At 39.8% G+C, this 15,578-nt stretch overlaps 1 protein-coding gene across 4 annotated transcripts in view; it reads right to left on the reverse strand.

The window, feature by feature from the left end:
- The window catches only part of MINDY3 (MINDY lysine 48 deubiquitinase 3), a 207,021-nt gene that overhangs the window by 9,028 nt on the left and 182,415 nt on the right, over window positions 1-15,578 (reverse strand). For all 4 annotated transcript variants that reach the window (XM_060280788.1, XM_035129659.2, XM_060280786.1 and 1 more), the window contains 6 exons: window positions 13,367-13,418; window positions 12,112-12,226; window positions 10,446-10,519; window positions 10,005-10,084; window positions 7,111-7,181; window positions 5,473-5,553 (listed from right to left, as the gene is read on the reverse strand). In XM_060280788.1, coding sequence (XP_060136771.1) covers window positions 5,473-5,553; window positions 7,111-7,181; window positions 10,005-10,084; window positions 10,446-10,519; window positions 12,112-12,226; window positions 13,367-13,418 — 473 coding nt within the window. The remainder of the gene's footprint in view (window positions 1-5,472; window positions 5,554-7,110; window positions 7,182-10,004; window positions 10,085-10,445; window positions 10,520-12,111; window positions 12,227-13,366; window positions 13,419-15,578) is intronic.

Raw genomic sequence — 15,578 nt, forward strand, 5'->3', positions numbered from 1 at the left:
AGCACCCCTGACCATCATTCAAGGCACCCCAGGGTGCAACAGCACACGATTGAAAACCACTGGACTAACAGACTGTTTAAAATTCTTAAGATCCAGAACCATTTAGGACCAATGACTGTTATCTGCTCACTCTACCCTCACCACAGATTCTTCCACCTACATCCTAAATTTGAATTAGGCAGGGATGGTAGAACAATTGTGACAGCAACATAGAACCATAGAATTGTAGAGCTGGAAGGAACCATGAGGGTAATGCCCAATGTGGGGCTCATACCCACAACCCTGAGATTAGGAGTCTCATGCTCTACAGATTGATCTATACAGAGGTACAAGATACTGCACAAGTTATAAGACTTTCCAAATCCAGCATAGCTAATGTTATACCAGAGTCATCACAAGGCTGAAAAATTATACTTAGATTACAGCTTGCCTTCCAATAAAACTTAAGGCATGAAGACCACATCCACTGATTTTGCTTTAAGCAGGTGCTACTCCCAACAGGAGGGCTCCTAAATCATTTGACACAGTTTTAAAGAAGCAAATATTTTCACAAATTATAGCAGGCTTTCATTTTGTAAGAATTACTATTTCTTGTTTACTGGATTTTCTGGAGGACACAGCAACACAGCATTAATTTTATTATCAATTTGCTAAATTCTTATTATTCTTCTGTTACAATGTAACTTTTATAATGCAAAAGTATGCATTTACTGACATCATATCTTTACATGTTATTGTTGCAGGTTACAAATTTAAAACAACAATAGCATGTAAAGATATGATGTCAGAGTAAATGCATACTTTTGCATTATAAAAGTTACATCATAACAGTATTTAACAATTACATTATGCTATACTCAAGGCACAGTAGCTCAAATTGGTTATACATGTATAATATATACTTCTTCAAATACGCTAGTGACTTGTGACATCTTGACTATTAATTTAAATATCATGCTTAGCTCATGGTCATAAGATATCAGTGTTAGTGGTTTGCTAGATTGTCCTTGATTCAGCAAAGGTGAGAGGTGTGTGGGTCATCATTCTTAATTGGGACTTATGCATGAAAAAGGATGCTGGAAACATTCTGGGCAATATCCAAGTTGCTCAATCCCATAGTAGACCATGGAAAATAATTTTACCTAAGTCCATTGATTTCATTGGTTTGGACTCTGTTTACACCAAGTTTCAGAACAAAATCAAGATATCTTTATCTGAAAGTATTTTGCCTGATGTGTAAACAGAGCTTCCAAAATTCATGACTTCCTCCTCCCAAACTAGCACTGATCTAATTTAGGGTGCAATATCCAGTGCTAAAAAACAAGAGAAAGATTAAGCAATTCTGGATGTATTGGTGTGTCTTCACAGTAAGATTTAAAGAGTCTTTAGAGTGGTCTTACACATCCTTCTTGTTTGTCTTAAGGAAAAATCAAAAGCATTCATGTGTGTATATACAAAGATCTTCATCTCCACACAAAGGAGACAATTAAGAGAATGCAAAACAAGCTTATCACAGCTTCAAAGAGGAGTATGAAATGGATTTGCAAGGGTATTAATGGCACTTGTAAAGAATGAAACTGAATGCTGTATCCAAGGTTATATGCAGTGTAGGTGGGCAGGCAGCAGCTGTCACATGCATTACTGTCTGCGCAATGATCAAATAGCTAAGAGAAGACAAACTGATTTTAGTAAAGCTTTGTCATCCATGTAATTGTATCAGTGCAGACATTACTATTAGACGTATGTTAAGGTATTTAAACCTCAGCTGGAAAGCACGCAGCAGGCAACACAAATCCAAATTAAAGTCCAAAGACGAATGCTTCATTCACACTCAGGAGTACGGTGGGATCTGAACAGCTTTGTCAAGTATCTGCTACCGGTTTCTGCATCTTGTGCTGCATTAGATGCTATACTGGACACCAACCAAGTTAATTTTTGAGATGGGTGGCAGAGCTACAGTATGCTCATGAAAAGAACACATAGTTCTTTGGATCCTAACCATATATACGGTAATGAATCTACAGAGACCAGAGAAGGACACAACCACCTCCATTTTCAAGTGGTAGAGACTCAAAAAAAGAGAGTGTATCACAAGCCTTTTCTATAATCTTTTCTAATCTTAATTTTTCTAATTCTATATTCTTTCCTAATCTTTCTATAGATTGACCCTTATTTAAATAAGCTAAAAATACAGGTTAGTCATAGATATGAAGTAGTATTCAGTAACTAGTTAATAATATACAATGCATTACAATTTAATTCAAGAACTATGGGATATATGCCTAAACACCACAAACAAAATCCATTTTAGAACTGTGCTTTTGTTTTGTTTTTGCTTTTTTTTAAAAAATGTTGCTCTTCAGTTGAAATGCTTCCAGGCACTGAATTAAATTAAAAGAGAATGTGCCAATTTGTTTTTTTTCTGGGAGTGCCTTAAGTCTCTTCTATTAAGTTGCATTTCTTACAAAAGAGAATTGGATTCTGCATAACTGATTTCAGCACTCTAATTCTTTTGCTAACTAACCTTGTCAGCATAGACTTTAAATATGGTAGTCCAAAAGGTCACTGTTCATGACTGAATGTAGACCATAAAAAATATTATATATACCTCTAGGTGATAGAACAAATTATTTCCTTTAGGGGAGGGGTCTATCTGCTTTTCTTCAAGATTTTAGCAGCAAAATGTAAAATCACAGAAAAATATTTTATGTGTTATCTAGGTATAGAACACTAAAGTGCTGAAATCCAAATATTCAAAAAGTATGAGAAATCATGGTTTATAACTAAAGATATACTACTCTTCATATTACATTCTTTTTAAAATTATAGAGTCAAGCAATGTAATCATTAACATCAAACACTGAGGTTAACCATTAGAACAGGGGTGTCAAACTCAAATTCATCGGGGGCCGCATCAGCAGTTTGGTCACCCTCAAAGGGCCAGTTGTATCTGTAGGACTATGTGTCCACTCTTTATTATCATAAATTATTGTCACTGCATTCAATTATTACTGTTTTTTGTAATAATGTAAGTAATAACTAGCTCTGAAAGCAGAAACATAGTCAGAATAATGGCAAGTAGATATTCAAATGTACAATTATTGTACAATTTATTGAACAATGATTTTTGGTAACTACACTGGGTGGTGGAGGCTCGCTAGGGTTTCATGCAGGACCTTTGCAGAGCTACTAGTACCTGGAGATGCTGGGGTCCTTCTGCATGCAGGACAAATGTTCTGCCAGTGAGCCACCACCCTTCACCAAAGGGACTGGCTGAGGTTGACTCACTGGAGCTGCTCTCCTGCTTCCAGGGTTTAAGGGCCAGAAGTATAAAGCAGCATCCTATGTTTCTGAGGAGAGGGAGAGGGAGGGGAGGGGAGGGAGGGAGGGAGGGAGGAAGGAAGGAAGGAAGAAAAGAGGGAGTGGGAGGGACAGAGGAAGGAAGGAAAGAGGGGAGAGAAAGAAGAGTAGGAAATAAGGAAGGGAATAAAGAAGGAAAGAAAAAGGAAGACGGAAAGGGAGAAAGAAGGAAGTAGAGGGAAAGAAAGAATAAGAATGAGGGAGAGGAAGAAAGATGGGAAGGACGGAAGGAAGAAAGAAAGAAAGAAAGAAAGAAAAGAGGGAGCAGGAGGGAGAGAGGAAGGAAAGAGGTGAGAGAAAGAAGAGTAGGAAAGAAGGAATAAAGAAGGAAAGAAAAAGAAAGAGGGAGAGAAGACAGAGATAAAGAAGGAAGGAAGGAGAGGGAAAGAAAGAATAAGAACGAGAGAGAGGAAGAAAGAAAGGGAAGGGGGGGGTCGCCGCCTTGATTCAGCACCAGAAAAGAGCGCGAAGGGACCCAGGGGCAAAAAGCATTTCCCGTGCAGCGTAAGGCAGCGGGTGTCCGTTTTAGGAGAAGTGCGTAAAGCCTCAGAGTTGCACGTTCGTGAGGCTGAGCCGCTGCTGAGCTCACGTTCATGAGGCTGAGCCGCGGCAGGAGGAGGAGGAGGTGAGGCAAGAGGAGGAGGAGGAGGCTTGCCGGGTCGGTGCCCGGCAGCGCCGTGTGGAGAATCCCGAGCCTCTGGGACGCAGCAGTGCTCTGTAGCACTTTGAATCCTCCTCCTCCAAGCGGTGCTGCTGGGTGCTTTGTCTGTGCTGCAGCAGCAGCAGCAGCCGTTTCCAGGCGCCGAGCAGTGGCAGGAGGAGGAGGATTCAAAGCTGCCTCCTCCTTCTCCTGCTGTGGCTCGGGGCGCTCCACGCAGCGCTGCTCCGGCCGCCTTTCTACCCCCCCGCCCCAGCTGTTGGCGCTTTGTCGGTGCGGTGCTTCAGCAGCAAGGTCCCGCTGCTGGTTCCCGCTGGCTGGGGCGCTCGGCGGGCCACATGACGAGGTCTGGCGGGCCGGATTTGGCCCCCGGGCCTTGTGTTTGACACCCGTGCATTAGAATGTTTCTGTGCTGCCTTTGTGTTACCTCCAATTTTAATATGATATTACAGATTACTGCAACAAAGTACTATGAGACAATAACAATGTACTTAGATCTTATTTAGTGTGGTCTGAAAACAACATGCCCATTATCAGCTTTGACTAAAAAATGTGAAACATCTCCAGTGCTAAAAAATAATTAAAGTTTCCCTGGTCCTCTTGCAAGTTTGGGAGCACTCTGGGACAAGCGCAAACACATCCTTCTTAGTCAGGCTTAGGCAAACTCTGGCACTCCAGATGTTTGGGAATACAATTCCCATCATCCTTGACCACTGGTGCTGTTAGCTAGGGATGATGGGAATTGTAGTCCCAAACATCTGGGGGGCCGGAGTTTACCTATGCCTGTTCTTAGTATTAATAAATATTACAACTATTAGCTTGAATTCCCTAGCTTCCACCTCCCCAAATACGCTTGTTCTTGGATGCTTTCCTACATAGTCATTTTTGAAAAACCCACACAGATCCTGCAGTTTCACACTTATCCAGAGGTTAGCTGTAACACAGGATTCATGCTGAATAACTCTTCTAAGTCCAGAAAGCAGGAGGAAAATGTCATCCTTTCCACTCACCAAAGATCAGTGGAATGTAGCTGCAGCATACCCCATCCCTTGTTTTGATGAAGTTTCAGGATCAGTCAGAGAAAAATGTATTACTACCACACTTGGTAAGACATAGATTGCAATGCTCAATACATAGCTTTGCACAAATAGCCATGTATGGTAATAGTTTTAGCCAAGCAGAAGGGTCTTTGGGACTTGATTTCTAACTACTCAGAAAAACTCAAGAAGATCCTGAAGATGAGTTGTTGTTTTCAACCATACTGACCGAGTAGTTTGCTTAAGACATTCTCAGAAATCCAGTATGTTTTCATGTAACATGTATACCAATAAATTATTTTAAACTTTCAGTGCTGTGTAAGAAGAGTATACTGTAGAAAATATTTGAACTGTAGACTTAAAATAAGATGTATTTGGCCGAGGGTGATGAAATGAAACAAAATAAAGGAATCCTACCTTGGCAAAAAAGACTGTGAGATGAGTTTCACTGCCAAGTATCCAAATAGGGAACTTTGGGGACTTCAAATAGGAGCCAACCTAAAATGAAAAGAAAAAAACATGTAGCAAGTTCATAACCTAACACCATACAACATTTTGTCCTCAAATATTGCAGTGTATGCTGGGCTAATAGTACTCTGCAACAGAATAGCTCTGCAACCCGAGAAAATAAATCAGACACGGTTTGGCTAATTAAACCATCTATGGCCTTTTAAACAGTGGGGGGGGGGGTATTGTTATTGTTTGTTACTGTTGAATGTCTTTTGTATTGTAAACTGCCCTGTGATCCTCCAATGAGGGGTGGTATAGGAATTTAATAAATAATAATAATACTGCTTATTTTGTATTCCAAAATCCAGGTGAGATTTCCCCATATGCATGAAGGAGCCTGGTATGAAAGGACTAAAGGAGGAGACAGGTACAAAAATTGGTGAAAGTTAGCTATGTACAGTATTCATCACTGTGACCTGATTCCTAGATACTGTGTTTGGATCCTGCTCTATCAGACAAAACTGCATGTTGCAAGGTTCACTCTACTATTCTAATAACCACCATCATGATCCCCACCATCTTTATTAATAATAACAACCAACATGAAACTGTACACTTTTTAAAAAATAAGTAAAACCAGAATTGGCCACTGTGAGAACAGGATGCTGGATTAGATGGGCCATTGACTGGATTCAGCAGACTACTCTTATGTTCTTAATTATCAGGATGAATTCTGTATCATAATGAATGCTGTACTTGCATGGTAATCTCAAATACATCTGCAAAAACTAAATTTAGGGTTCCAAAGAGTTATTGGGTTTTTTTATGCAAGAAATAAGAATGTTTAAGAGCTGAACAAGTCTAATTTGTGCATGAGTGATCCTCAGAGGGACAAAGCAGTGTGGATGCTTCAGTAAAATATCAGATATATTGGGTGCAATTCCTGCACCTGCAGGATTCCTATAGCTGTTTTCCCATCTTCCCCTGCTTACAAGGGCCCATTAAGAGTGAATGGTATGTTCAGAGCAAATTATTAATGGTTTGAAACTAAATTTATACTGAGGCAAGAGGGAAAGCTGGTGCACATGGATTTCTTAACTACGTAAATAATTTTTCATAGGCAAGGGGAGGTGAGAAAACAGGGATTCATTGATCCTATGAGAATTCTGTCTCAGGTCAACTAGATTGTGCCTTTTATATTCTTGTGACAGGAGAGGGAAGCGAAAGGCAGACATAACTTGTAACTCTGAATAAGCTAAGTTTCTTCTATGCTTACTCATTAGCAAGACATACCGTATGACTGCTGTTGCTAAAAAAAGGTGATTCTCAAAAAGTTTTTAAACTTGAGATTTGAAAAATTTAGATGACATATGCTTCATCTCTGATTTCTCTTCAACAGTTAAAGGATGAAGTTGAAACAACAAGTTTTCAAAGTAATTTCTTTCTGGAGTTAACACCAGCCATGCTTTTACATAAGGAGCAATATCCAATTAAGTCATACCAAGAGCAGACCTACAGAAATAAATTGACTTCAATTATTTCAATGGGTCTACTCTTAAGTCTGAATAACACAGCATATCACCCAAGGACTTTGAACTATCTTACCTTACAGTATCTTAGAGATTCCATAAGTGTCAAAAAACCAACAGTTGCTTGTTTATGTATTCCAAGTAGTTCTGAAGAGAAATAAAACTCTGTATTAGATTGCAAAATTTGAGTCATGCTACAGTTTCCTTCTTAAAACATGCCATGACACTTTGGCCTACAATCAATCATGTAACCGAGCACATAAAAACTAGGCAGAGAAATAAGGGTGCAATCCTAGTCCTAAAATCCTCTGACTGAATGGACCCTGGAAGTGACAAAACTACTGCCTGACTCATGGAGCGCAAATCATGTTGATGGAATGAGATATCCACCCCCTGAATGATGGTGGAAGGCTAGAGAGAGAGGCCAAAGCATGGTGGTGGAGGGGAGCATTCTTGGCCCAAGCCCTATTACAAATTTTCAAGAGTAACTTATCATGGAAATCAAGTCATAACGACAGAAGAAAAAACTGATAAACACATACGATATAATAATTATTTCTCTCTTTTGTTTACAAGAAGCTTTTTGTTTTAAACAAAGCAAATGATGCCAAAGATATGATGAACTCTTAAAAGCAAACAATGCTAAGAACTAGAACATCCTTCTAAATGGGCTTTTTCTTTCCATTGCCAACTTGTCCTCTGCGCATAAAATTTTTGAAGAAAATTTGCTTGTAAAAAGGCCACTCTAAGAAAAGCTGAAAACACAGTTGGCATACTACAAATTTATCTGAACTCAAGAGCATGCTGTTAACATATCAGAAAAATCTGCCCCAAACCTGCCTGCTTAACTTGAGGCAAACTCCTCCTCTCCCCCAGCCCTTTTTGCATTCTGTAAGGGAGAGTTATACAACAGCTCAAGAAAGGTGCACACATGTTGCCTGGACCAGTGGTTCCCCAAACCTCCCTCCTCCCACTATGAACCACATGAAAATCAGTACTTTTGTTTATTATTATTATTTCTTTAATTGACTAATTAATCAAAATTGAGTGGGCTACTTTTTATGAAATAACAAATAAAATATAACCACCAAACTGAGTTATTCTACCGGTAGTTCTTAATCTGTCAAAGGAATTAATAAGAGATACCTCAGAGAAATTTGTGTGTGGTTAAGATATAAGAATATTCTTTGAATGGGGAATAGGGAATGGAAATTGGCTATAGCGCTGGGGAAATTACTCATTATCTCAAAATGGGGGGGGGAGGAAAATAAGAACAATAGAAAAGAAGAGGAAGTACCAACATTTAGTGTGTTGGCAGAAGAAATTGAGTTGTTTTTGAGTAAAGAACTGAAGGATGTTGAGGAATGAATGTGAACTCTAAAGTTATTTTCTTAGAAAATAAAAAGGAGAGTAAACATGCATCTGGAATGCTCACAGGGATATACCATAATTTTAGAGAAGGGCCAAACAGGAGCAGAAAAACAAGTTGGCGTGGAAAGGGTTAAGAATAATCCAAGAGTACTTTTTCTTTGTTTAAAAGAGTGACCTTTGGGGCTTCATTGCATACATTTGTGGGTAACATACAATTTGATTTTTAGCTACTTTTGCCCAAGGAATACATTAGTTCCCAATCAGGGAAGTACTGCAGACCCCGTTTTTCAAAAGCCAAGCCATGGACCAATTCTTACTTTAAAAAAAAAAGATATCTCTATCGGGGCCGTGTTAAGCGCCCCTGGCGCCGTGGTGCGGCGGATCCCTCCGGCGCCCCCCCGCCCCGTTTCCCAGCGCGGTGGGTGGGCGGGCACAGCGCGCAGCACGGCTGCCACAGGCGCTGCTGCACGGCGGGCGGGCAGGCACAGCGGGGGTGCCGTGTGCGCAGCTGCGCGGCGGACCGGCAGGCCAGCACAGCTCGTGGCGCCCCCCTGGCGGGCCAGCGCCATGGTGCCCTGCGCCACCCAGCCTGGCCGTAGGGCCGGCCCTGATCTTTATGGTAGTTTTTGTTATGCGAATGATGCCATGAAACTCTGGGTGGGTTGCACAGACCACCTGGGGTCCGCAGACCACCAATTGGGAACCACTGCATTATTGTATTGTATCTAGGCTGTATCTGAACATTACAGAAAAAAGTCAGGATTATCAGCAACTCTATACCAATTTTCTTCACTGTTAATCTTGAAATTCTGGAAAGACGAAACAAACTACAGCGCTACATTTTCAAGTTTCCTCCTCCTTTTTCAGTGATTCATTTATAACCAAATGGCTATATATGGCAATATACTAGGGACAAACACTCTGTTGGCAAACAGATTTTGGGATTTATTTTTCATTCTACTAAGAGCATAGTTCTAGATTCATAGTTCTAGAATTCTATCAAGTTTCTTATAAGCACATTGTCAAAGAGCTTGATTACATGAACCCACAATCAGCCTTCCTTATTTATGATATAATTGCTTATTAGAGGGGAGACAAAGGCACTGCCTAGCTATCCCACAGTAACTACCTTGTGCAATGTCTTTCATAGCAACTAGATTCACTTTGGAGAGGTTTACCCACATTCTAAACTCTTCACTTATTTTTCTTCCTTAGGACCTAACTGCCATCTTGTGGTAAACTAAAGAGTACAAGTTTCCTTGTACTGTATACAGTGCTGGTAATTAGCTAACATGGGCTAATGCAAACTCCTGACTCCCTAGACTCCTTGAAGAAATTTATTAAAGCCCAGCACTCAAATCTCACAGAACCTAGTGGGGAGGCAGTTTACCAAAAACGAATGACTAGAATTTTGCAGTCAAGTAGCATTTTAAAGTGGAATAATATGTCAATATTAATAAATAGACAAAAAGAAACACAAGCATTTGTATGAAGCCATAGCTTTAGTTTGTAAAAACTATATACAATTCAAATTCAAAACATTTAGTATACAACTGCTGATGCCGCTTCACAGCAAAGTCACATCAAATACAAACTTACTCATTCCTGAGCATTCCCTGTCTCCATCCCAGACGTTAGATACTGCATGCCCCGTCAACAGGAGGTTAATTAAGCTTTGGCTTAATATGAAGAAAACAAGCTTTTAGATTTGCAATTTGCGTTCACATTTTTCTAAACAAATTAATTTTGATGGCACTACAACTATTTTTCTTGAAAAGCACATAGGGAGATAACGCAAGCTACAACATGCACTTAACTTTTTTCGGAAGGTCAAGGTTCAATTTCAGTTCATCTGGTATAAAATCATACCTCCAACACAATAGGTGCTAACAATACGAGATGCTTCCAGATGAAATGATAAAAAAACCACTGTCCCACATATTCACCATCAATGGCAGAAACTGTGTTTCTAAAGTATGATTTGTTCAGAAAACAGGCAGTACTTTCCTTAAGGAAAGTATAGGACGAACCAGAGCTTACCTTCCGTGACCATACACTGGATCTATTAATGGCTCAGTTGAATCTTCAATTTCATTTTTTATGTTTTCGATGCCCTAGAAAACACGAACGCTTTCTGGTATATTTACTGGCATAGAGGCCACATCTTCCTGCTAAGAAATATTTTTTTTAACAAATAACCAGCCCTTCACATTTTGTCAACAAACCTAAATACGGTATTAGTATCAGGAAAAACTGATACATATGGTTAGTTTGCCCTACATTTTGACTAACTTGTTCCAACAAGATAACTGAATTGCCATTCAGGCTGTCACTGAACAAGCAAAGGAGTAAATTGGGCATGGGGCAGAGGGGCGCATGCAAGTCTTGTTCCCAGAGCTCCTTAGAGAAGCTGTTTAGATCTTTGTAAAATGACCCCCCCCCAAAAAAAAGTCTGAATGAGTTAAAAATATATATACCATATTTTTCCGTGTATAAGACACCCCCATGTTTAAAAACCAAAATTAAGAAATTAAGTTGTTTAGCTTTTTTGGGGGGTGGGGAAGGTCACTTCCGCCCATCGCTCACCCGCCTGCCCACCACTGCCGATCGCACACCTTGCCGCAGCCGTCAATCGCCTGCCCAATTGCCACAGCCAATCACCAGCAGGCCTTGCCACAACCACCAATCACCTGCCCAATCGCCGCTGCCAGTCTCCTGCTTGCTGCTGCCATTAATCGTACGTCCCCCCCCCTCTGCATTCACTATCCGTGTATAAGATGACACCCAATTTTTGCCTAATTTTTTTCTTATACACGGGAAAATACAGTAGTTGTTTTTAATTAAAGGATTTTCATGGTTAACAAGGGTACATGCAATGTCTCCGTTTTCAATTCACAGAGTCCTTTCTACAGGTGAGTAACATTCGGTGTGAGACACTGCTGTCATAGACACTGTGAGGTTGGGGGGTGGGGAGAGAGGGGTAAGGGTAGTGATTCTTCATTCTTTTGCTTAGTGTATGTGCAAAGTTTTTGTGTCAACGTTGTGACGATAGGTTCTTTATTTTTATTTTTTGTTTTTGTTCACATGTTCTTGATTTAATTGCTTAGAAGCAGCTCCCACAACTCAAAAACCTGATAAGCCAGGGTTCCTACTTGGAGGGAGATTTCACAGTACGTTCAATCAAACAAGCTTAAAATTCCCCTTCATACCTATGCACTGATCAAAACAAAGATCTAAAAAGCAGCTGGGTTGAGGGATTGGGGGCACCCCCCCACCTCATCCATGGTTAACAAGTGCCTATACAAAGCTCAAGGTTCTCCCACAGTGTAAAATTAACAGTTTACAGTATTAAAACATCTAATTGTAGGTTATGAAACCAAAATGGGAAGATCAGGCCAAACAACAGGAAGTTAATAAATCTGCCTGCCTCATGCAGGCACACACATGGTATTGAAGGTGATGGTATGGAGGAAACGAGCACCTTTAATCACCTTTCTTCCTTATATCCAGTATGAGGTGGGAAGCAGAAAGAACATTAAAGACCCAAACCACAGATTTAAAAAAGCATGCCTGTTTTGAAAGCTTCTCTACTACAAATTAAGGAGGCTATTTTACAGATTCGAAAATGAAATGTTACTAAGTTTATGCTTCAGACACGTTTTTTGTTAGTTTAAGAAAACAAACATTTTTTAAAATAGAAACAAACCTTTGTCAGTATCACAGAATACAGAAAAAGCAACACTCCAAATTTGTTTGTCCAGGCTGAATACTGATTCCAAACGGCTTCTTTAAAATCAGGAAAGCTTGTGAATGATTGCTTGCTGAAGATTAAAAAGAAAAGTCCATTAGACGTGGTACTGGGCTTTGACAGAGTTCAATTTTGTATTTGTTAGCTGACTAGCAACAAAATGCAAGATAACATAAGGTGCAACTGAATGCTTAAGGCATGCAATAATATCTGTGATCAAGACATTTGCAACACAATTAGCAGCAACTGTCTTATGGGAGAAAAAATAATGGTTATAGCATGTACACAGTACAAGTAGTGTCAATATGGCAGCAAGCACCACAATTTTAGAAGCCTGGTTTTGATTTTTCAAATGAAAAGTTCTCATACGACAGTGAAAATTGGCAGATGTTAGCTTTAGGTCATCACAACTTTAATGACTACTTAAAATTTTGTTCTTGTTGGTAAAGACACAATGGGAAGATAGTAGCATTTGCCCTTATAAACAAATATTCTCAAATAGCAAAAGCCTAATTAAGCTAATAGCCCCATATTGAACTCAGTTCAGAAAGCTGTAAATACAGAAGACTGCATGCCTAATGCTGTGCTTACACAATGTTCCCTTCCATCACAAACCCCACACATTCAATTGGTAGTGTAAGTTCAGGTGCCCTTTTTTCACTCCTCCCAAGAGTTGAATTGTGCCGAGAGAATTCACTTAGATACCTCTCACAGCACAGGCCCATTGATGTGTGAATCAGTGTGAATCACTGATTGGTGGGTATATGGGTCTTTCCATCTTTCATTCCCAACTTAGCTTTTGAGCATCTGGGAAGTGTAACCTGAGTTCACGTTAAGATAGGTACTGCTGAATTGTGGTGATTGAGTAAGAAACTGGATTGCTTAAAACCATGCAGTTTTTTTCTAAATACATGTGGCTCACAGGACAATTTTGTATTCAGGCCACTTGAAATGTTCAACCATGACTCTTCTAAGCTAATGCTGAAACTTTAAAATAAACGCCTGAATTAAAGCAGCAACAAAATCAAGTTAAAATTACAGGTTTGGATAGTCACAGTTGTTTTTATCTTAAAGCAATAGATTTCTTGAGCCTAATTATCTTTTAAACCTTGATGCTCAACTGCATTAAGTATGAGGCTTACACCTGAAAGAAGTTTTGTTTATTGGGGAACTACAAGATAGTGTATTTTAAGTGTTCCAACATGTTACTTACTGAATTAATGAATGAAATCGCTCAAAGCCAAGCTCTTCGACAGCCAAGGCAGCTATACACAAGAGACACTTTTCAGCACTACACATGGCAAAAAGTGACACAAGAAACACACAGCAAGCTAGAATACTTCCAAGTCTTTCATAATTTAACCCAAACCCCCACCCTCTTTTGGACCAATTTCCACTTGTATAGTTACATGGCGCAAGCCAATTTAATGTAACCCAGTTAGGTCTCCACAATACAGGTACAAACAATTTAGCAATATTGAGTCTAGACTAGCAAACCATTAGTTCAATAGCCTTGAAAACTTTCAAGTTTTGCATAAATTATGACAACCACGGCAGGGAGGTCACCAAGTGCAAGCATAATGAACACACAATTCTGCTATTTGAGTAAATTTTCCACAAGAGCAAGTGAGTAGTTATACAGATAACTTCAGAGCAGAACCGGTGTTAAGACAGCTGTATTTTCATTCCATTTCTCTCAACACATTTTGCTTCAGAACAACTAATCAGAAAAATATATTTTAAGCAATGCTCTTTTAAAAGATAACTATCCTCTATTATTCTACTCAAGTATGTGTTAAGTAACCCAACAGTAGGAAAAAATACAGCATTTAGTGCCTTCCTAGGTTCAGACTTTATACCACCTTTCCCTCATCCTTTGTAATTGAATTAGGTTTTTCCTTTACCCAACTGATGCCTTCCCAGTTAACTAATGTGTTACCAAGTATTAGTGAAATGGGCTCAGCATAACATCACACCTGCATGGGAACCACATATATGTTGCCTTGAGTAACGTGAGACAGAATATAATATACAATGGAACCTCGGGTTGCAGACGTAATCCGTGATGAAGGCACGTCTGCAACCTGCAGCATTCGCATCCTGAAGCGCCGCGTCTGTGCAAGCGCGATTTGGCGAGCTTCTGCACGTGTGCGAGCAGCGAAACCCGGAAGTAACCCATTCCAGTACTTCCAGGTCTCCCATGGTCTGCAACCCGAAAACACGTAACCTGAAGCGGCCGTAACATGAAGTATGACTTTAATATAAAACTCAATATCTAGGAAAACTAGTGCAGAAACTAATGTTATCTGTATCGCTGTTAACATGGGGTCCTAAGGAAAAGGTGATAGTGGCAGCTTCTGCAATTCTTATTACATGACAAGAATGGCAAGCCCTCAAAATCAGGCTAGCAGGATTCATCTTCTATGGAAGAAACCTTTGAACTGTACTAATTAACAATAGTGTCGCTTTGCGAAGTGAAGAACACTGAAATTGTTACATACAGCTTTACCGGTAGTAACAGATGCCTATTCTGGGACACTGACCAGGTACGAACAGCAGCCCTTACTGCAGTGGTTCCCAAACTTTCCCTTCCTCATGGAACACTTGAATGTTGCAGAGAATCTTGGCAGACCACTTAATTATTTTTCTGCCTGCTGTAGCAATTTATAATGTGCTGTGCTTAATGCTCTAATATTTTAATTGTACTGTACTTTTACAGACATGCTGTGGACCATCTGAATGAAGCTCAGGGACCACCAGTGGTCTGCAGAACACTGTTTGGGAACCCCTGCCTCAGTGAAAAGTGTTCTAAAATTAACTACTGCACCAATTAATTATTGGTGCACCAATTAAATATTGCACCAATCACATCCAATAAAACCAATTAAATTATGAACCACCACAACCTGAGGGACTTATGATATAAAGGTGTTTCTGAACCTGTGAATTAGCACTATTACAGTCAATGAATGGCAAACAAATCATAGTTGTGCACAACATAAAGCAGATGAAACAAGTAGACTTTGCATTGGCAATCTGTGGACCAGTTACTGTTGCCAATTTCACTGACCCTGCTAAACTGAATGGAATGGTAACAACAGTATGTCAAGAGATGGACTATGATTAGAGGAACACAAGTACTGTTGAGAGAAAACGTCCTATATAAAACACGAAGGTTTGAATTAAGCTGCCTGATTCACTATTTAAGGAAGTATGAAATGGGAAAGCTTTAATATAGAGTATCTGTACAAAAACATGATTTACTAAAGTTCCAAGGGGTTGTTTGTTTGCTTTTTGCCTGCAAGGTTGGGAGGTGGCAGCAGTACCAAAAGTCCCTGATGCGATGCATTTTGACTTGCCTGCTGATGAAACTGAATGTGTGATGATTGATAATATTGTCATTTATCTGCTTTAGACCTCTTTAG

Source organism: Zootoca vivipara, chromosome 12, assembly GCF_963506605.1.
Source record: "Zootoca vivipara chromosome 12, rZooViv1.1, whole genome shotgun sequence".
Classification (NCBI taxonomy): domain Eukaryota; kingdom Metazoa; phylum Chordata; class Lepidosauria; order Squamata; family Lacertidae; genus Zootoca; species Zootoca vivipara.